Source organism: Microtus pennsylvanicus, chromosome 8 (assembly GCF_037038515.1).
Source record: "Microtus pennsylvanicus isolate mMicPen1 chromosome 8, mMicPen1.hap1, whole genome shotgun sequence".
Taxonomy (NCBI): domain Eukaryota; kingdom Metazoa; phylum Chordata; class Mammalia; order Rodentia; family Cricetidae; genus Microtus; species Microtus pennsylvanicus.
The window spans coordinates 25,011,436-25,034,018 of NC_134586.1; the positions used below are offsets into that span (position 1 = coordinate 25,011,436).

Below are 22,583 nucleotides of genomic sequence, written 5' to 3' on the forward strand. Positions count from 1 at the left end.
GAACAAAACACTCTGGTGTGAATCTTCACCAGCCGGTCAGTGAATTCCTGATAGGGAGACTTGGTAGACAGTCTCTTTCCAGAGGTCAGGGTCGAGTAGTTGTGGAGCTGGGAGATGCGTCAAAGATGGCCTTGGTGAAGTTGCCCAGGGTGGAGGTGAATCAGTACTGGCTAACCAGCAGCTTTTGGGACACAGAGCAAAGACGATTTCAGTACCTCTGGGGCCGGGGATGAGGGGCACCAGCGCAGAGCCGCAGGGAGTGGGGCTCGCCAGTCTTGTTACCCAGATAGCCTCTCTGCACAGGGACAATGGAAAGCTTGGGAAAACTAATGGTCTCTTGGATGGCAGTGACTACCTCCATAGAGCACTTAATGCTGGGTCCACGGGGGTCACACAAAAATGGGGACAGACCACCGAAGTATAGTAAACCAGAAGCAAACTTTATTCCAGGAAAAAAATAAAAAATTAAAACAATAAATCTCCTTGGAGCACAAAAAGTTTATCAGATAGCTGAGACCACAGCCAGAGATGGGACAGCTTCTGAACCTCAGCTTTTAAAAGTAAGGATTAGGCAATAGCAAAGGAATTTTTATTTTTTTTTTATTTTTTTTTATTTATTTTTTTTTTTTGGTTTTTCGAGACAGGGTTTCTCTGTGGCTTTGGAGCCTGTCCTGGAACTAGCTCTGTAGACCAGGCTGGTCTCGAACTCACAGAGATCCGCCTGCCTCTGCCTCCCGAGTGCTGGGATTAAAGGCGTGCGCCACCACCGCCCGGCCTGCAAAGGAATTTTTAATCTTGAACATTTATTTATTTATTTTTATTATGTTCTGCCTACATGTTATTATGTTCCTACATGTCAGAAGAGGGCACCAGATCTCATTATAGATGGGTGTAAGCCATCATGTGGGTGCTGGGAATTGAACTCAGAACCTTTGGAAGAGCAGTCAGTGCTCTTAACCTCTAAGCTATCTCTCCAGCCCCAGGAATTTTTAATCTTGAAACTTAGACACAGATTGCCCTTCTTTGCAATCGTTAGTACCAGGGTTTTTCAGTTAAACTAGTGTTTGTATTTAGCCTGTTGTTTCTCTCTGGCCTTGCTGGTGGTGTTTATTGACGTCTGCATTCCCCTGACACTGCCAGTTTGCATAGCAGGGAAGGGTATGAAACAATATAAAACCAAAAAGTCACATACATCTCATCAATTAAAAGTTAACTCAGCTCACATCAATTGCTGGTCATGTGTGGCCAGGGGCGTTATCTAAAAGCTGATCCTGAGTTTTGCAGAGTGTCCCTCAGTTTGCAGAGAGCTGCTTTAGCCTTGCCAATGTGTAAAACAAAGTAACCCACTCTTAATAGTTAATCCTTAAGCTGCTGAGACAGCTGCTGACAGCCTGCTCTCATTCTCCTAGGCTTACAGCTTTCTATTTCTTTATTTCCTACCTTCTTATTTTTGGAATCTACACTTCTATATTCTTATTCTTGGACTCTTCACCACATACACTGGGAGGTAACCCTCATCGTGCTTTTAACAACCGTTATCACACCAGAGACTCAGCTGCTGAGATAACCACTCTGTCCCGGCTCTTGAGCTGGCTGGGTACAGTTCAGTCTATACTATCACTGTAGAATATAATAAATTGTTCACGCACATTCTGGAAGCTAGCAGAAGAAGCCATAAATAGGTCAAGTTCCAGTTCTGTTTCCTGCTGCTGGGGCCTCAGGCAAGTTAGTCAGCTGTTTCTGTTTCCTCCTCAATATAACGAGAATGCTGACGTTGCCATTGCGAAACAGGGCTGTGAAAACAAAACCTAAGCCACAACGTCAGAGGCCAAGTGATTTTCTTCCTGTAAATGTTCCCAGAGTGCTGGGACACTTGCAGGAAACTCAGAGTGAACAGACATACTCATCAGTCAATCAGGTCAGGAGTCTTGATTCTATGTACTGCGTTGCATGGGAAAAATAAAAACAAAACAACAACAGCAAAACCCAGCAGATGTCTTTATGACGTTCATCGTGGACCAAGTACGGAGTGTCTCACACTCAGAGATCTACGCCTCTGCCTCCGGAGTGCTGGGATTAAAGGTGTGCACCACTACTGCCTGGCAAACTCATTTATTCTTACCAGCTGCATCCAGTATTACTTTGGAAAGGAGAAAAACTTCAACCCAAAAAGTTCAAATGATTTGACCAAGGCCACTGAGCTGCTGAACTTTTAAGTCCCTCTCTCTCAGGAAAGAGGAAGCAGCCTTTTGTGAACAAAAGAGCATTTCTGGCACTTTTCTTTATAAATACCAGACTTAGTTCCCTCCAGATTTTATAATTCAAAAATAACCTTTGGAGGAAGTCAGCTTCGGCCCTGACACTGCCCGGGGATGTGAAGCGATTTGACCTTTCACTAAACGGGCACAGGTGCATTGAATATTTCTCCTCCATTCCGAAATGCATATGCTCACTTTAAAGTATAAAGTGATGTCTCTGGGAGCTTGGGTGGGCCCCAGTCCTTGTTCAGTTACAAAAGAGTAACTACAGCAGGAGTTGGTGACAGAGGAACCAATAAGTGTGACTCACTTCCGGAATACCTCCCCGACTTCAGGGCAAGCAAATCCCCAGATGTGTGCACCGGTGTGTAGACTTGGTTGGTGGAGTCTGACCCGCCCACAGAGGTACACCATGTTTACACACTATAGTTAGAAGGGTGCTAATCTGGTCTTCAGTTATAAAGGGAACACGAGCCTCAGCTGTCACACTGGTATCTGAGAAAAAGGACTGAGACAGCGTCTCAAACTGAAGTCCATACATTGTCAGGGCTGGAGACGGGGCGCAGTCCAGAGATCATTTGCCTAGCTTTTGGGAGGTCCGACATTTGATTTTTAGAACCTCAGAAGCCAGGAGTGCTGCCGTGGGCTATCAACCCAGAACTCGGTAGGTAGAGGCAGAAGAATCATGTGTCCAAGGCCATCTTGGACTCTACCGTGAGTGTGAGGCAGCCTGAGCTATGAGACAGACACTGTCTCAAAAAGAGCTCCTCTACATCTCAAGTGCTGTGTCTCCTGGAAGAACTGATTTTATTTTTGTTATTTTTGTTGTTGCTTTCACATCCTCTTCACTTGTTACGTTTGAAACAAGGTCTTTCTATATAGCCCAGTCTGACCTCAATCTTACGATCCTCAGACACAGTCTACCACATCCGGCTTACGCCCCACTCCTCCACACACACATTATTCCTTTGGTGTCAGGGATTGAATCCAATAGCGAGAAGGTACTCTACCACTTGGCTACACCCCTAGTTCCAGGCCCTCCCCGACAGCGAGTAGGTACCCTACCACTAAGGTACACTCTCAGCTCCTGGCCCTTCCCCTTAGCGAGAAGGTGCCCTACCACTGGGCTATACCCTCAGCTCCGGGCCCTCCCCCACGTGAGTAGGTACCCTACCACTGAGCTACACTCTCAGCTCCTGGCCCTTCCCCACAGCGAGAAGGTACCCTACCACTGGGCTACACCCCCTGTTCCAGGAATAGCTGCTTTACCACAGAGCCGCCCATGTCTAGTGAGTATCGCATGCGCATAGCAGGCGCCGTGCCAGACGCCTGGTATCGTGACTAAATAGATGGAACAGCTGAGCCACCCTCGGACACAGGCTGGATCCGAAGCCCTTTTCTTTTGCTGCCTAAGTCATCGCTATGTTTATGTCACAGCAAGTCCTATGAAGTCCTGTCTTGTGTGAAAACATTCCAGTGGTAGTGAAGAGACCATTGAAATCGTGGGAAAAACCACCTAGGGTTTAGACTACAAGGAAAGGCAACCACAGGTCCCAGTTTGCTCTTTACACAGACTGATCTTGCAGGAGATTTGTGGAACCTTCTCGAACGTCTGTGAATCGTTGCTGTCTACATCTTTGGCTTAATTTCTTATTTAGACCTCATGTCTAATAAAGAAACATGACACCTCGGTGAGATTTAAATTGGAAAGTAAAAGAAACCAAATTGCATGGACCATGACAGTTTTAAAGCCCCAGGGGCCGATTCTATTTGATTAGCACTCAAAAGTGGTTGTTTGTGCCGTGCAGATTTCACGGTCTGAAGACTAGAACATCTTGATGTGCATACAGCTGACCAGGCTTTGTGCCTGTCTCCCAGATGGGCCATGACTCCAGGCAAGTTCCCTCCCAAGGTGGCTCTCTCCCCAGCCAACTCTGCCACTCCCTGGTTATCAGATCTCCCAGAGAAGAGGGGACGGGCCCAGGGATTCTTCACTATCTTGTTTTTGGCACCTCCTTTAATTTAATCTTCTAAACCATCCTCTCATTAAATGCTCATTAGGTTTCCTAGGTAAAGTTACCTTCTGCAGATAGAATTCCATTTTTATGAAATTAATAGGTAATGCATTCTTAACTCTTCCGGGGTTCTGAGACATGGCAGGAATTAGTAACTTGAAGGGAAGGATATGTTAGTGCGTCTATTAAAGTTTCAGGAGCCAAGAATAAAGTAGAGGCTATGTTCAACTTGCAGACCCATGTGGAAAGGAACCCAGAACAATGCATATCCAACCATGGGTGCAATTCCCGGGGCAGCCTTTTCCTCAGAGACAGCCAACAGGCCAGAGGGTGGCTGGTGCTGTCTCAGTGTCTGTTCTTTGTTCATCTTTATTGGGACTGGATGCAGCTTGTGGACCAGAAGAGACAGGAAGGGTGTTTGAGTAGAGAGAGGAGGATCCATAGAGTCTTGTGATAGAGCGCAGGCTGGCTGGGAACTTATGAGCCTTCTAGCTAAGTCTAAGTGCTGGGGTGAGAGGAGTACCACCACACCTGGAAACAGTCATCGTGACGTTCATGCACAAAGTATGAAATTATTGCACATCATGAAAATTTAGTCCTCTGAGGAAATAAAACTAACACATCTTAAACCTCAGAATGATAGGAACCTGCTGGTAACGGTTGTTAAAACACTGGTAGAGACTGGGTGTGGTGATGCCGGCCTCACTTCTCACTAAGTAAACAATAAAGGTTTAACATTGTGTTTTAAGTTTTAATTTTTTTTTTGTTGTAGAGACAGGCCCAGATTGATCTCAATTTTACTAAGTATCTAAAGAAGACCTTGAACTTTATATATATATATATCTATCTATTCCTATATTAATCTGATTTATATTTATATGATGTCTTGTGAAGATGCATTGTGTGCATTGCAGTTCTGTCGGGTTTAGAGGACAACTCGCAGGAATCTGTTTTCTCCTTTCACTTTTACATGGGTTCCAAGGATTGAACTCAGCTCGTCAGACTTACATGATAAATGCATTTAATGTCTGAGGCATTTTAAAGGGCTGACCTTGAACTTCTGACCCTCCTGTTCCTATGCTCTGAATGCTGGAATTGCAGGCTTGTATCCCCATACCCTGAACCCGGGACTTGGTGCACACTGGGCAAGCACTCTCCCTACCAAATAGTTCCGCTCTCAGTCCTGAGTTATTATCTTCATTGGATTGAATATTTATTTATATTTCAAAAGACTAGAAGTATCAGTTCCCACGAAAAAAAGTTCTCTGAGTCCCATTTCAAAATTTCAAATAGTGTTTCTCTGGATACATGGACTTTAAGACTTTTTATTTTCTCTGAGACAGGGCCTTGGCTATCTTGGAACTCACTCTGTAGACCAGGCTGGCTTAGAACTCACAGAGATCCTCCTGCCTCTGCCTCCTGAGTGCTGGGATTCAAGACGTGTGCCACTATTGCCCGGTTTAAGACTGCTTTAAAAAAATATTTATATTTTTAAATTTATGTGTGTGTGTGTTTGTATGCCACATGTATGCAGGGGCTCATGGAGGCCGGAAGAGGATGTTGGATCCCCTGAAGCTGTAGTTACAGGTGTTCGTGATGTGGTGTTGGGGACTGAGCTTGGGTCCTCTGGGAGACCAAGAAGGACTCTAAGCTACTGAGCTACCTCTCCAGTTCCAAGATGTTTCAACCTTCTTAAATCGGAGTCTGTGCGCGCGCGGTGTGTGTGTGTGTGTGTGTGTGTGTGTGTGTGTGTATTACATCTGCATAGAGATGAGCACAGTGCATCAAGTTTGGGAAGAAGGAGTGAACAATTAGTGCACTAGAATGGATTTTAGTGAAGTCTCCTTAAAAACCATCATTACCACCACCACCACAGAGTGAGCATTAGTAAAATGAAATAAAAATTATGAAGTGTGAGCTGCTAAGATGGTTCACATGTCATGTGGTTAGCATGAGAAACGTCCCCACAGGCTCAGCTACTTGACCTCGGTTCCCAGGTCGCCCAGTTGATGGGTGCTGTTCGGGAAATCCGGAAGTGTTGTGGGAATACAGCACCAGGGGCGGGTGGGCTTGAACACCTCACAGTATCACACACTTCCAGTTGAGTCTCTGCTTGGTGCTTGCTGTTAAAGATATGGCAGCTCAACTTCCTGCTTCTCACATCAAGCCTGCGACCTGATGCCTCCACCCACCAGGATGGTGTCTTGACTCTCTGGTACTGAAGGTGAATAAACAAACTTTCTCTTCTGTAAGTTGCCCCTGGTCACAACAACCAAAAAGTCACACACACACACACACACACAATAATAATAATAATAATAATAATAATAATAATAATAATAATAATAATCATCTAAAACCAGTTAGCGACCGTCTTGGCCATTTCAATAGTCAGAGCAGCAGCTGCCGCTGACTGAAGAGTTTGGTGTGTCAATGGCCCCGAGGGAGAGGCGTCTGAAAAGAGTGAACTTATTGCTTGCTGTAGAGAAGGGAGCATACATTATGAGGAGCCAGGAAAATTCCCAGTTAGAAACAATTCTAGAGTTTGGGCTTTGCTGAGGCGATAGAAAAGGAGGGTTTGTTGTGGGTAGTGTGTGTTCTGTGGCTGGGTTTGTGACTAAGCCTTATGTCTAGGGAGGGCACCTAGGACAGAATAAAGCTGAGCTCACTGGTGAGAGGGAGAGTGTGGTACTTTGTCACAGAGGGAGGAGGGACTGTTCTAAGAGAGAGGTACAGATTGACTTCACCAACCTGGATCAGACTCCGGGAGTCCAATAACAGGCAGTTTCTTCCCAACGTGTTTAAACCCAGTACAGTCTGGGAAGCACTTCTCAGTGTGATAGAATCCCCCGTAATTACACTGGAACTCAACTCAGAGTACACGTCCTTTCTTCCGGGAAGGTGGGCTCTAGAGAGGGTCTAAGGGTCTGGCTTGGTGTGCACTTAGCTAGAGGTCATTTGGGCCATTAGCCACCTCTGGTCCTGGCTGTGGGCGCTTGGAGGTGCCTCTGGCTGTCAGGGTCATTTAGATTGCTAGTCACCTCCAGTCTTAGCTGTAAGAACTTGGTACGGCCAGCCAACAGATGACACATCACCAGGCTGTCTGTCACTCCCCGTTCTCAGCTTTCTGAAGAAACAGTTATTCAGAAGAACGGGTCTTTCCTCTTTCCCATCAAAAGACCGTCCTGCTGCTAAATATTCCTGGTTTCTCTGGAGACCTGTGGGCTCAAGGACCTTCCTGCTATGCTCCCTACAACTTTGCCGGCAGCACATTAAGTCAAAATCACAGTGATTTTAATTTCTCAGACTAACGGCATCTGAAGTTGGTGTCTCATGAGAGAGTGCGGGCAGTAGGAACCACTTCGGCTTCCCCGTGAGCCTGGACCAGCTCGCAACTCTTATGGGCTGTTTACCTTTCATCTTGGGGATGAATTAGAGAGCTATTTAGGGGCCGCGTGTGGTGGTGTGTGTTTGTAATCCTAATACTCAGGAGATAGAGCAGAAGGGCCAGGCAAAGTAATCAGTTAGTTGAAACAAAAGCTCAGCCGAGCGGTGGTGGCACACACCTTTAATCCCAGCACTTGGGAGGCAGAGACAGGTGGATCTCTGTGAGTTTGAGGCCAGCCTGGTCTAAAGAGTGAGCTCCAGGAGGGCCAGGGCGATACAGAGAAACCCTGTCTTGGAAAATCAAAAAACAAACAAATAAAAAACCAACCAACAAACCAAACAAACAAAAAACCCAGAAAAACAAAATAATAAACACCAAAAGCAATTCACAGAATTCTACTAATTTTATTGGAAAAACCCCTCCCTCTGCGTGAATCCCGACACCCAAAGCTAAGCAGGTCCTCATTTCCTTCTCCCTCCACCCCCACAACCAGCGTTTAGGGGTCTCTGAGGGTTTACCAGTTGTCAGCATTGTTCTGTCCTGACTCTGTGTTTGAGACAGTGTCTCATGTGTCCCGCACTGGCCAGGAGCTCACTGGGTACTCACATCTGGCTGGGGGCTTCCCATCCTCCTAGCTCATCTCCTGAGGCTGGGATTACAGGTGTGCGTCACCACAGCTGGGCTCTTTCTTACTCGGGCCATTGGACACTGGGAATCATACAGTGCACGGATTTCTGGGTGTTTCTCTCATGGGGCTCGATGTTTTCTTTTTAAATTAATTAGTAATTCTCTTTCTATTTAAAATTGTGTTTACTCATTGTATGTGTATGGGGGCTGGCTCACAAGCCGTGATGCTTGTGAGGTCAGAGGTCAGCTCTGGGTTGGTTCGCTCTTCTATCATGTGAGCTCCAGGGATGCAACTCAGGTGGTCAGGGTTAGCCGAAGAGGTCTTTACCCACTCGACCACCTGGCTAGCCTAGCATCATGCGTTCACAGTATATTCATGCTTTAGCATGGACAGTACTTCATTCTTTTTATGAAATTTCACCTGTGGATATGCCATGCTTTGCTTCTGCATTCACCATTCCCCAAATGGTGGGTATTTAAAGGTGCCATTTTTTGGCTATTACACATAATGTTATTTTGAATATTCATGTACAAATTTTTGTTTGACCATGTTTCTTTTGCGATTGTGGGTGCGTGTTCAGCCTTGTGTGTGTATGTGTATGTGTGTGTGTATGTGTGTGTATGTGTGTGTATGTGTGTATATGTGTGTGTGTATGTGTGTGTATGTGTGTATATGTGTGTGTATGTGTGTGTATGTGTGTGTATGTGTGTGTGTATGTGTGTGTATGTGTGTATGTGTGTGTATGTGTGTGTGTATGCATGTGTGTATGTGTGTGTATGTGTGTGTATGTGTATGTGTGTGTATGTGTGTGTGTGTGTATGTGTGTGTGTGTGTGTGTATGTAGGAATCATTCCTCTGGCTCTATCCACCTTTTTTTTTCTTTTTTTAAAAACAGAGTCTCATTATGTAAACCAGGCTGGCTTCAAACTAACAGAGGTTTTCTTGCCTGTGTGTATGTGTGTGTATGTGTGTGTGTGTGTGTGTGTGTGTGTATGTAGGAATCATTCCTCTGGCTCTATCCACCTTTTTTTTTCTTTTTTAAAAACAGAGTCTCATTATGTAAACCAGGCTGGCTTCAAACTAACAGAGGTTTTCTTGCCTCTATCTCCCAAGTGTTGTGGTTAAAGACTGAAGAGTCCAAAATAAGAATATAAAAATGTAGATTCCAGGGGCTGGAGAGATGGCTCAGAGGTTAAGAGCACTGACTGCTCTTCCAGAGGTCCTGAGTTCAATTCCCAGCAACCACATGGTGGCTCACAACCATCTGTAATGATATCTGGTGCCCTCTTCTGGCATGCGAGCATACATAGAAGGAATGTTGTATACATAATAAATAAATAAATCTTTAAAAAAATGTAGATTCCAAAAATAAGCAAAAGTAAATAAATATAAAGTTGTAAGCCTCGGAGAATGAGAGCAGGCTGTCAGCAGCTGTCTCAGTAGCGTAAGGATAAACTATGAACAGTGGGTTACTCTGCTTTGCAACCCACAGATTGAGAGGCTGAAGCGGCCCCTGCAAACTTAGGGTGGCTCTGCAAACTGAGGATCAGCCTTTAGATATCCCGGGCCACTCATGACCAGCTACTGATGTGAGCTGAGGTAACTTTTAAACGACGGGTTGTACGTGACGTTTGACTTTTTGGCTGTGCATCTTCCCGTACCCTTCCCTGCTATGCGAAACTGGCAGTGTCAGGGGAGGTGCAGAGCCTCGGTAAACACCATCAGGGAAGGCCAGGGGAAAACAATGGACTCATACGAACACTAGTTTAACTGAAAAACTCTGTTAACGGAAGTTGCAAAGAAGGGCAATCTGTGTCTAAATTTCACCTCAAGATTGTAAAAATCCCTTTGTTATTGCCTAATGTTTGTTGCTTAATGTAAAAAGGGAGGGTTCAAAAGCTGGCCTTTGCCACAGCCTTACAAGCCCATCTCTGGCTGTGGTCTCAGCTAGCTGATAAGCTTTTTGTGCCCTATGGAGATTTATTTTTTTTTTATTTTATTTTTTTCCTGGAATAAAGTTTGCTTCTGGTTTACTATACTTCAACTGTCTGTCCCCATCTTTGTGTGACCCCCATGGACCCAACAAGGTGTGCACCACCATCACCCTGCAATCTGCATGACTCTAATTTTAGAAATCAATTTTGACATTATTATATTCATTATTTATTATTATTCTATTATCTTCAAAACTTCCAAATTTTATTTATTTATCCAGTTCACTTGAAATGAGCCAGAATAAATTTGCTGTGGGGAAAAAGGTTTCTAAAAATCAAGAGACTAGCTGCCGAGCGATGGTACAAGAGTTTTAGATGGTCGCAATTTTCTGTGCTGCCGTAGTAATTTCTAACGTTTCGCATGTATGAGACTTCAGGAACCCACTTCGATATTTCAGAAGAGGAAATGATGGCAGGAATGTCACTGGACGCTCTACAGCATAAAATAAAACACGAATAGATACAGGAAGCCATGATATTTATTTTCAACTCTTCCACAGCAGCTCACATACAATAAATATAGTTGTGTGCACAGGACTTCCTGTGGGTCTTTTAATTGCATAATAAGGGTGATTGGGTAATAACCGCACAGGGATGTTTATTCTGAATTCTTTTCTCACCATCGAAGGTAGTTGTTAGGGAGACTAGGTACACATAGGGACTATGGGTCTATGTTGGTTCCTTATATTTTGTTGGGTAAAACATAATTTCCTTTTGTGGTCTTGCATTTTTCCTTATTAAGTATTATTTACCACCCCACCACTGTTTTAAAGAGGGTCTCACTGTGCAGCGCAGGCTGGCCTCAAACTCGCCATTTTGTGCCCCTCTTATACAGGTCACAGTTTAGGGGAGCAGCATCGCACACATACAGAAACTGGAAAACCCTAACTGTTGGCAGTCCACCAACGAGAACAGATCACCTCTCCATACTCAAGCAGCTCCCGGGTATCCCTTACTAGAAGTCTGTGGTGTTTCTAAAGCACAGGCTCCTTTAAGAGTCGTGAGGGAAGGAGACAGAGTGATGCAGCCATTTCTGCCGCCTCCCATCTCTGCACGCTTCTCCTCGGAGCTCCCACAGCGGCACCGAGTTGGACCAGAGCATCCGGAGGTTCACCTCCTCCGTGGTCGGTCGCAGCCACTGTGAGGAGGACGCGGGAAGAATCTGCCATTTCTACTGGGAAACAAGCGGCTCTGATGACTGTTGGATCTGGATTCGCTGCTCCTTTCTTTATTGCAAGGCACCAGCTACTTAAAAAAAACGATGCTTAATTCATCCCTTTCAGAGAATGAAGGCTGTTTAAGGGATGCGCTCTGAAAATTGACTTAAACTCTTGAATTCTTATGCTAGATCAGATTGCAAAGAAGCTGATGACATTAAAAAAAAAAGTGTGTTCCCAGAGCTTTCGCTCCTTGTGGCACCAATTCATTTCCAGATTTCTTCATAGTCCTCTTCCGCCTTTTAAGATCCTTTATTACAACCACCCAGAGCTGATCACACACAGCTCAAAGCCCACCCAAGCCCTCTCACATATAAACATTTAAAAGCACGACAGACAATGAAAACGTACAGCGCATGCCTGCATATTAATGCTTTGGCGAGAGCGGTTTATGGTTGGTCCCGCTTCCTCACCAGGACAGACCACAAACTATGACCTCGGGGAAAAGGCGTCCTTGAAAGTGAGCCCCAAAGGAAGAGAGTAGAAAAATCTGTCACTGATACCGCCGATAATTCAAAGGAATAAAAACACGGAGGGTGCGTGTAACAAATCGCGTGACCGTCTCCATATGCTCTTCTAAGCATAAGTCTTCTGTTTCCATCCTGCTTAAAACTCAGAAACGTCACTATGGTCCAAAGTCTGTTGTTCTCCAGCAGATGGCGATGTTGCTCTCAAAGCTGCCAGCTGTATCATCTCTCTGGAGGTCCTATGCTATTTTGCATAGCAAGCATTTTTAAAAAGTCATATAATTTCCCCCCTACACTCTATGAAAATGAGTATTTAAGAAGAAAAACGGACACTTGAAGGATTGTTTTCCTATCCACTCTCTCCAACAGAGAAATTTCATCACATGTGACATTCCAGGAGGTTGCTATCAAAGTCCCAAAATACGAAATGCATCTCGCAAGTCATCAACTTCATACAAGGGCTGCGGAGAAAGAGAGATATAATCTGAGTGAATGGCTTCAAAATTGAGCTGGGGGGGGAGGAAAAGCGTCTAAATGAAGTGGGTTGCTTGAGAGGAAAGTATATTGGGACCAGGACCTTTTTAGGAGGGAGAATTCTGGCCTGGAAAGAACCCCATCTGAGGGGAGGGTAATAACAGGAAAAGTTGTGAAGACTTGGTGAAGAGAAGGCGAGAGGAAGGAGTCTAAGTGGGGCTCTGCCCTGGGGAAAGACGGAAAAGGAAAGAAACTGGACTGCAGGAACCCTGAAACATTCACCATATAAAAAATGAGTGATTCAGAAATTATCTAAGAGGCTCCAGTCAGGGGATAGGGAGACAGAAAGAGGGAGGGGGAGATAGAGAGGGAGGGGGAGATAGAGAGGGAGGGGGAGATAGAGAGGGAGGGGGAGATAGAGAGGGAGGGGGAGATAGAGAGGGAGGGGGAGAGAGAGAGAAAGAAAGTGAAGGAGGGAGAGGGAGGGAGGGACGGACGGACGGAGGGAGGGAAGGAGGGAGGGAGGGAGGGAGGGAGGGAGGGAGGGAGGGAGGGAGGGAGGGAGGAAGAGATTCTTACCAAAAGGATGCGCCGGAGCTGTCTGGTTAGACGGACAGAATTTTCATGCAGCCCCTCCCAGGCTTTGAAAGTTCTCTCACGATTTTCTACAAATGTATTCCAGCAGTAGAAATAGTCTTAAAAGAAAAAAAACAAGGCAAGATGGAAGTGTGTGTGTGTGTGTGTGGGGGGGGGGTTACAGTGTGTAGGTGAAGGTCATAAGTTGGAAGGTTAGAGGGTCCGAGGACAGTTCTCGAGACTTGCTTCTCTTCTTGCATCATGTGGGGTTCCAGGATTCAAACTTAAGTCATCAAGGCAAAGACCCCTCTGAGCCATCTATCTATCTGACCCTCTATTATTATTATTATTAGTCTGGTAAGGGCGAAACGCAGGGCTTTGCATATGCTGGACAAGAGTTCTGTCACTGAGCACACCTTCAGGGCCCCAACTTCTGACCCTCAAATTCCCGCCCGCAGTCTCCCCTCCGACTAGCCTCACTCTAAACTGCAGTTCAGCTCTCCCTCTACTGGGCATAACTCTTACCTTTGAAGGTCATGATCCCGATTTGGACACCGGCGCGGTGCAGTTTCCGCAGCCCCTCGGGCTCGGCCTTGCGGTCCTCGCAGAAGTAGAGGCGTGCGGTGAAAATCCTCAGGGTGAGGTTGGGGTTCCATCTCAGAAACTCAGCCACGTGCCGGGCACAGTCGTAGCAGGGGCTCCAGGAGGTGAACCAGGTGACGCGGTAACACCGGCCGGGGTCCAGGTCCCAGTCCGAGATGTAGCGTAGGAACAACAATTCCACGTGACAGCCCGACTGGGGAGAGAGCAGAGAGCGCTAGTGACATGCCCTTAGACCCAGGGCCAGGGGCTGGGGGAAGGGGTGTCGCAACTGGCTGACCTGGAACTCGACATATAGACCAGGCTGGTCTCAAACTCATAGAGATCCACCTGCCTCAGCCTCCGGAGTGTTGCTCTGGAATCAAAGGCGTGCGCCACCACACGCAGCATACTGTTGATTTTCTTGTTAAGCGAGCTATTGTTGGAGTCAAATCTATCTTCTTCCAGTCTCAGCGATGAACTGAGTTGCGACTGGAAGAAAAATCCTCATACACCTTGCAGGGATTATATTTGTGTTTCGAAAGTGCCTGTTTGGATGCAACATGTGAAACTGCACCGTGACCACTAGGTGGCGCCAGGACTATTTGTAAAGAGAATTAGGACACTGGAGATAAAGCTTTTTTTTTTTGGTGTTTGTGTGTGTGTGTGTGTGTGTGTGTGTGAGAGAGAGAGAGAGAGAGAGAGAGAGAGAGAGAGAGAGAGAGAGAGAGAGAGAGAGAGAGAGAGAGAGAGAGAGAGAGAGAGAGAGAGAGAGAGAGAGAGAGAGAGAGAGAGAGGAGAGGAGAGGAGAGGAGAGGAGAGGAGAGGAGAGGAGAGGAGAGGAGAGGAGAGGAGAGGAGAGGAGAGGAGAGGAGAGGAGAGGAGAGGAGAAGAGAAGAGAAGAGAAGAGAGAGACTATCTTGGCGTAGAAGTGGGGAGTGATTAAATTGTGTGTGTGTGTGTATGTTGTGTGCTCATCATGACTCTGATCATTGCAACAGTAGTAGGTCCACCTCCTATTGTGGAAAGTAGTCTAAGACTCTGAAGATAGCTTTCAGTTTACTTAACTCTGTTGTTCTATTTCCTTAGTAGTAAATCGGGCTGGTGTTGTGAGCACTGCATGAGAAATAAGATCAAGTACCAATTGATAGAACCATCTAGAAATACAGTGTGTCGTGGCTCCAAGTAGGATTGTGTGCTAAAATGCTGCTAAGTTACCCTGTGAAAAGGTAGGCAAAAGAGACTACGTAATAAATCGCCAGCCCCACGGGCCCTTCCCTGGGAGTCCTGGAGAGGCCCACGGGCACATGGAAGCCAATCTGCAACTCAGTGAACTCTGGTGGAAATGCTTCTCTCAGGGAGCTGAAGGATTGATTTCATTACCCAGCAGGCGGGGCTTCTCTATGGCTCCCGAAAGAAGCTTGCCAGGTTAAACATGTTTGCTGGCCTCTGGTCTTTGTGAATTGGAGGCAACAAAATTATTCAGATAAACAGAGTTGAGTTGATATAATTTTTTCCTATTTTTTCTCCTTGACTTTCAAAATAAATTTAAAGACAATGTACTTTTTTTTCACTCAAGAAAGTGCTTGAGAAAGAACCCAGCGCTGAGGGGATAGAGCGCTGAGGGGCTAGACGTTGCTAGGGGTGGAGCTCGGAGTGGGCCCTTGTCTGGCAAGGGCAGGTCCTTCACTTCATCCCTAAGACTGTGAAAATTATTACTTTTTTAAAGACAGGGTTTCTCTGTGTAGCCCTGGCTGCCCTGGAACTCACTCTGTAGACCAGGTTGGCCTCGAACTCAGAGATCCGCCTGCGTCTGCTGGGATTAAAGGCGTGCGCCACCACCTGGCTGAAAATTAAAGTGTCAATAAAAAAGTTTCCTGCATCAAAATACTTTTATTTTTTGTTTTTATTTATTTACTTTGGATTTTGCTATTTTTTTTTTTTTAGACACAGGGTCTCACTATGAAGCCCAGGCTGGCTTGAATTTATGGTAGTTCTCCTGCCTCAGCCCCCCAAGCGCTGAAGATACATGCATGAACCACCAAGTTTGTCCTCTTACATTAATGGTTTTTAAAGGCTATTTTTATTTAATGAGCATGGGCGCTTTGCCTGCATGTGCCTGGTACCCTTGGAGGCTAGGAGAGAGTATTGGATCCCTGGAACAGGAATCATAGTTGCTGTGTGTTGCTGTGTGGGTGTTGGGAATCAAGCCCAGGCCTTCCCAAAGGACACCAGGGGCTCTGAGCCCCAAGCAGCCTCTCCAGCCGCCTTCTTTACTTTAGTCTTAAAGCAGTTCAGAGGCTGGGAAAAGACAACAGAGGCTGGGGACAATTCTTTTTTTTTTTTTTTTTTTTTTTGGTTTTTCGAGACAGGGTTTCTCTGTGGTTTTGGAGCCTGTCCTGGAACTAGCTCTTGTAGACCAGGCTGGTCTCGAACTCACAGAGATCCGCCTGCCTCTGCCTCCCGAGTGCTGGGATTAAAGGCGTGCGCCACCACCGCCCGGCTCTGGGGACAATTCTTGTCATTGAAGAAAGGTGTGCCATTAGGGTGCCCAGCATGACTGGGGAGGGCACTAACACCCTTCTGACCATGTCCAATGCGGATGGATAGAACGTGAAAGGAATCCGAAGAAGCTGGTGGAGACAATCCAATCTAAAAAAGTGCAGTGTGGTGGCGTATGCCCGTAATTACAGCGTGCAGAGGCAGGAGGATGGCCAGAGTTGGTCAGCTTGGGAGTAGAGGTGCTTGCTTTCTCTCTCTCTCCTTCTCTTCTCCCTCCCCTTAGAGACAGTGTCAGTACCAGTGGCACCCACAACTTAACATCACTGCTACAACGTAGCCGTCACCAATGGTACCTTGTTGCGAAGGTGGCCGAAATCCAGCGAGAAGGAGGTGGCGCTGTCTCTTCTCTTCACCACATAGCACAGGTAGGTCTCATGCCGACCCTTAGCCCAGCGGACATTTTTGAAGTGGTAAAGAAACTTCCTCCTTTTCATAAGAAGGCTGTGAACGAGAGTAGAAACTCAGGGCATACTTCCCTGTCACCATGTCCTTCCTTCAGCTTTATTATTATCATTATTTATTGCTGTTAATTATTATTGTTGAGGATTGAGTTGTGTGCACACTAGCTAAGTGCTTCACCACTGAGTTGCATCACTGAACCTATTAAAATCATTGTTTTAAAACTTTTATGATTATTTGGGTTAAACCAGGAAGATAGTCTTGCTTCCTTTTCTGGATACCCGAGACCACCCTCAGCTTTTCTGGATACCCGAGACAACCTTCAGTTTAAAATCCACCCATTTTTTTTCCCACTTCAGATTGAGACCCAATGGGAGAGCCCTCCACCTATTTGGGTCCCCATGACAGTCGCGCCTTACATAGCTGTCTTCTAGCTGACGATGATGTAAAAGGATCTTTTCTTCAGTCTTATCGCTGTATTTCCAGCTTTTTCTCCTGTCTCTACCTCCATCTTCTGCATGGATCTCAAACTCCACGTGGTCAAGCAGTGACCCTTACTCACCCAGGGCCTGCCCCTCCCCCTACCACAGTAGTCAAACTAGGTGGTCACTCCTCCCTCGATTGCTTCTTCTTCTTAGTTTTCATATTTAATTGATTTGGGTAAATTTGCAATTTCTGCTGGGCTGTGGTAATGCATGACTAATCCCAGCACTCGGGAGGCAGAGGCAAGTGGGGATTTATCAGTTCAAGGCCAATTTGGACTACACAGGGAGTTCCAGGACAGACAGGGTTCCACAGAGAAACGCTGTCTCGAAAACAAAAGACAAAACAAAAAAATGTACGTTCTATTGGGTCTCAGAAAAAAAAATATGGCTCTTTGACATTCTGAGAACTTGGAACATGGGAGACACAGCCTTAAAGGGCATCTCTCTAACCTCTGCTCTCCTGGTCTCCCGGCTATCCCAAGAGCATCACAGAACCAGAGCTCCTCTCTCTGGGCTACCCCCAAAACATCATAGAACCAGAACTCCTGTCTCAAGCGTACCCCAAGAACACAGAACCGGAATCTCCAGCACAACAAAACAAAACCGACCTAGAGAGGTTGCTCTCAGACAGGCACGCTGGCACACAAATCCAATTCCAGCACTTGAGCGGTGGAGGAAGAGCAGGAGTTAAAAGCCAGCCCAAGCTACTGAGGAAAGAAAAGTCTTTCTCTTCCTTGAAGACCCTCATTCTATGGGAGTCCCGTCCAACATCCAGGTAAAGGAACACTGCAGACAGGTCTTGCCCGATGTCTCCCCTACCTCTCTAAGCACAGGGTCATAAGAGGTCAGGCCAGCTTCCAATCCCATTTCTACATAGTACCCATTCTTCATTGTACAGAAGTATAATAAAGTCTCCTTTGTGTCTTTAAAAATTACATTTAATTATTATTGTTCTGTATATAATGTGTGTGTACGGACACACACACACACACACACACACACCCACACGTAAGGGGAGGTCGGGTGACAACTTGTGGACGTTGGCTCTCTGCTTCTGTCATGTGAGTTCCAGGGATCAAACTCAAGTCACCGGGTTTGGCCGCAAGCACCTTCACCTGCTAAACTATCTTGACAGCCCTTCCTTGGCTTCTGGATTTCGTTGGTTTTATTTATTTATTTTCTTTGTTTGTTTCGAGATCTCACGGAGCTTAGGCATATAGGGAACTTGACCAGGGATGCCTCTCCTGGGGTGCGAGGTGTGTCCCGCCCACTTGTTTTAATGCGGCATTGGGGACTTAACTCAGAGCTTGGTGCATGCTGGGAGTTCTCCACTAACAGAGTTAAGTCTCCATCCCCTTAAGGTCTCTCTCTCTCTCTCTCTCTCTCTCGTCTCTCTCTCTCTCTCTCTCTCTCTCTCTCTCTCTCTAAAAATAAAACCTTTGTGGGCGCTAGAGAGGGGACCCAGCAGTTGAGAGCATGTATTGTTCTTCCAGAAGACCTGAGTTCTAGACCAAGCAACCACATCAGGTGGCTCACGACCACCTGTCATTCCAGCTCCAGGGGCAGCCAACCTCTGGCTCCTGAGGGCACTTGCACTAACACACACACACACACACACACACACACACACACACACACACACACGTACGAACGGGGGGGGGGAGAAAGGGAGAGAGAGACTTAAAAATAATTAAAAAAAATCTTTGTATTGTATGCAGACATATATGGGGGGCGGGCAACCCATGCCACAGTGCGTGTGTGGAGATCAGAGTACAGCCCTGGGTGTCGGTCCTTGACTTCCCTCCTGTCTGAGGCAGAATCGCTAGTTCTTTGCTCGGCACCCCAGGCTAACTGGCTCACCTCAGGTTCTCCTCTCTCTACCTCCCATCTAACCTTAGAAGCATTGGGATTACAGACGTCTGCTTTTGGGGAGCAAAACTCGGGGCGTCATGCTTTCATGGCGAGCGTTGCTCCCGCAAAGCCGTTTTCCCAGCCCTCAAGTTTCTTTAAAGAAAGTCAAGTCCCTGTTAACAGCGTTGTATACACGAGATAGCGAGATAGCGTGATTGGTAAAAGCTAGCGCCCCTCCCTTGTAGAGACAGCACTGCCACACAGTGGTGTTGCGGGGAAGTGAAGAGCAGAGAATAGGTTTAAAAAAAATTTTTTTTAAAGGGCTAGTTAGGAATTTGAATATGGTTTTGATGCAAGAGAATTGAAACTTTTTCACTTTTGGGGGGTGGTTGCTGAGATGTAATTTACATAGTAAGGTCCCCTCACTTAAGATCTACAGCCCAGTAGATGCTGACAGGTTCTCACCCCAGACTGTCAGCGCGATCAGAGTAACCGGCGTCTCTAGCCTTCTTCGTATCTTTATCTCTATTTGCTGCTATTTTCTAACTTTCTATAATTTCAGATAAAAATATAAATCACATTCTCTCCTCCTTCCTGTGTGACTTCTCTCATTGAACACAGTGAATCTGATATTCATCCAAGAATTAGCAGCTGCTTCCTTCTTCCTACCGAGTGATATTCTACTGTGTGGGCACAGTGTGCTTTGTTTATTCCTTCGCGAGATGATTGACCTCTGGGTATGGTCCACTGTGGAAACTACTATGAATACTTATGGACCATCACTGAGCGCCTGTAGTTATCAGCTCATGTTTCAATAAGGCAATGCAAGTCCCTCCCTGACTTTTGGGGAAAAAACTTTTGGAGATATGGTCTTGCTGTGTAATCCACACTGACCCGGACATCTTGATGCAGCTGCAGCTGGCCTCAAACTGCTGATCCTCAGACTCTAGAGGCCTTGGCCTCTAGCAATACTAGCTTATTTTGAAATAATAATAATAATGTACTATGATAGTCATCACAGTATCTTTCTGTCTACTGTTTATCACTAGCATATAAAACCACTTAGAAGCTGGGCATGGTGGTCTACACCTTTAATCCCAGAATTTGGGGAGGCAGAAGCAGGTGAATCTTTGTGAACTGGAGGCTAGCCTGGTTTACTTGGAGAATTCTAAGCTAGCCAGGTTTTGTAGTGAGACCCTGTCTCAAAACAACAACAACAACAACAACAATCATGTAGCACAGCTAAGCTCAGCAATAACAAGGAACACACAGAGAAGTGCACAGACCTCACGAATTCAGCCAGTTTTACACAGAGTGAGCATCGTCTCTTAGCATTAAATCCCCTTTATATTTAACTAAACTTTCTGTGCTGTCTAGATGGGCAAAGTGGAAAACCCTGTACAATGACTTGAGCCTGGAGCCTTGTACACACTAGTGAGTGCTGGATAGCGCAGCCATACCCACAGCCCTGGAAAACTCGTTTCTTCCCCATACTGTGGAGAGCCCGTGTGTGTACATGTTTCTGTGTGTGTCTGTGTGCATTTATGTGTGTTTGTTGCTGCCATGAAGAAGGAGAGGTATCTTGGGAGTTTAGAAAAGGATGATGTGCCACAAGCAAAACAATTATGTCCGAACCACAGGACGATACACTAGGCAGAACCACAGGAAGATATACGAGGCTGAACCACAGGACTATATACTAGGCTGAACCACAGGACGATATACTAGGCTGAACCACAGGATGATATACTAGGCTGAACCACAGGACGATAGACTAGGCTGAACCACAGGACGATATACTAGGCCATTTCTGCTTTATGATTCCAGCCTCGGTGACGAGAATCGCACAATCCTGACCTGCTGATTGGATGCCTTGATCCATCATTTCCCTCAGCTCTAGCTAGGAGCCTGTTTCTAGTTCCCTCTTCTCAGTCGCAGGTAGGGAGGACATTGCCAGGTAGTTTTTCAGGCCTGCAGATTGACAGCTGTTGAAACAGCTGTGCTCCTTGAGGCAGAACACGAGCTGCTTCCCCAGCAATGCAAACCAAAGACAAAAGGTCAAAAATAATCCCAGCAGAGTCACAGGGCGGCCTTGGCTCTGTGCAGTCCTTTCTCTGCTTTCTGGTTTGGTTTCTCTGACTTTCGGTCCTGCCTTTATCTTTGCATTTTGTTATGTGCATATATTTCTCTCAGCCCCTTCCCCGTCAGGGTCTTCAGATCTGTTTTCTATAAGCTCACGAAGTAGCACTGTCTGCCCCCTGAAATTTTTTTTGGGGGGGAGGGCTGGGGAGAGAGTTCAGTGACAGAACATTTGTCTAGCCTGTGCAAGGTCCTCACTGTGGTCCCTAATAGGGACGAGGGGGAGTGGACGGAGTAGGAGGGAGGGGAGGGAAGAAAAGAAATAAAAAATAAATAAATAACAAAAGAAGAAAAGAAAGGAAAAGATCTGAAATCCGACAAGCATGCACACTATCTTTAGATATTTTAGCTCTATATTCCAAATGTTATAACCGAAGTGGACTTGAGCTCAGGGTACGGGGTAGGCACGACTCTCACACACTGGCAGGAAGTGTAGGCAAACAAGAGAGAAACTGCTGATAATGGCTCGTCGTGACCTGCACAGAACAGCCCCCAAAAGCTTTCAAGAAGTTAAGACATCTCTGCACGGATTTCTTTAAGCAGTAAAAATGCCACTAAGCGCCTAACAGTTGATGCTATAACACTAAACTGCCTGCTTTAATGAAATTCTCTCCTTACAAGAGACTGCAAGCAATCATCTCAAATGCTTGGCAATTTTTAAGACGCACAAATTTCTTTACTATAGCCAAATAATTCAGTGAAGACTCCCCATGTGAGTCTTACAATGTTGATCATTTGCCAAAGAATTATGAAAATAACCACTCTTGTTTTTAGTAAGGTGCTGAGACAACCCTTCGTGCTGGGTCCCTAAGGGTTCCTTGTGATTGCTATTGAGCCAGTTCCAGTGCTGTCCGAATCTCAGTGAGCCAGGACTTCCTACCTCCTGTGTGACACGGAGAAGAGAGAACTGGAGAGAGGCGAGGAGGGCTAGGTCCAGAGTGCAGAAGACCCGAGCTTCATGAGAGATCCAGCAGAAGAAAGTGCACAGTGACAGGCGGAGCCTGCAACCCAGACAGCCAGACTGCACACACACACACACACACACACACACACACACACACACACACACACACACTTGCATATAAGATTGCCTTGTTACCTGTCCATTTCGGTCTCCAGCGTGACTGTCTTGACTCGTTCAAAGTCTCAGGCCAAAGGAAGCTTGCTTTCAAGCAAGGCTGCTTCAGTGCTGCTGTGTGACAGAGCACTGGCCCCCGGCATTCAAATCTGAGCTCACCCTTGTGGGCTCCTCCCCCAACAGCATCACTACCCCCAGGTATCCAACATCTGCCTCCTGGTTGGGTCCAGTAAAGATGGGTGGGGCTGTGGTAGGCAGAGCCACATGGTTTAAATGATTCAGGGCAGTTCTGCTCAGTGTTCAGCTTCCCTTGAGGCTTTTCCTCTTAAAAAAAAAACAGCTCAGGAACCACAGGTAACAAAGATCAAGGGACAACAACAGTGGACACTTCACAAATTGTCAGCATGTTAATAAGAAGTATCTCGTGTGTGTGCTTGTGTGTGTGTGTGCGCGTCCTTGTGTGCGTGCATGTA

The 22,583-nt window shown here is 46.2% G+C and overlaps 1 protein-coding gene across 1 annotated transcript; it reads right to left on the minus strand.

The window, feature by feature from the left end:
• Window positions 1–10,702: 10,702 nt before the first annotated feature.
• On the minus strand, window positions 10,703–22,219 carry Aicda (activation induced cytidine deaminase). The gene is made up of 5 exons (XM_075982870.1): window positions 22,132–22,219; window positions 16,452–16,599; window positions 13,543–13,813; window positions 13,021–13,136; window positions 10,703–12,428 (listed from the first exon to the last, which is right to left on the minus strand). The coding sequence occupies exons 1-5, from the start codon at window positions 22,137–22,139 to the stop codon at window positions 12,375–12,377; spliced, it is 597 nt and encodes a 198-aa protein (XP_075838985.1). The 5' UTR covers window positions 22,140–22,219; the 3' UTR covers window positions 10,703–12,374.
• Between the last annotated feature and the right edge of the window lie 364 nt (window positions 22,220–22,583).

Bases quoted from the DNA above. Each gene is read 5' to 3' on its own strand.
- Aicda (XM_075982870.1), bottom strand. The intron at 13,814-16,451 runs GTACCATTGGTG...CTCTCTCCCCAG, and splicing joins TCGGCCACCTTCGCAACAAG to TCGGGCTGTCACGTGGAATT. The intron at 13,137-13,542 runs GTAAGAGTTATG...TTTTCTTTTAAG, and splicing joins CGGGATCATGACCTTCAAAG to ACTATTTCTACTGCTGGAAT.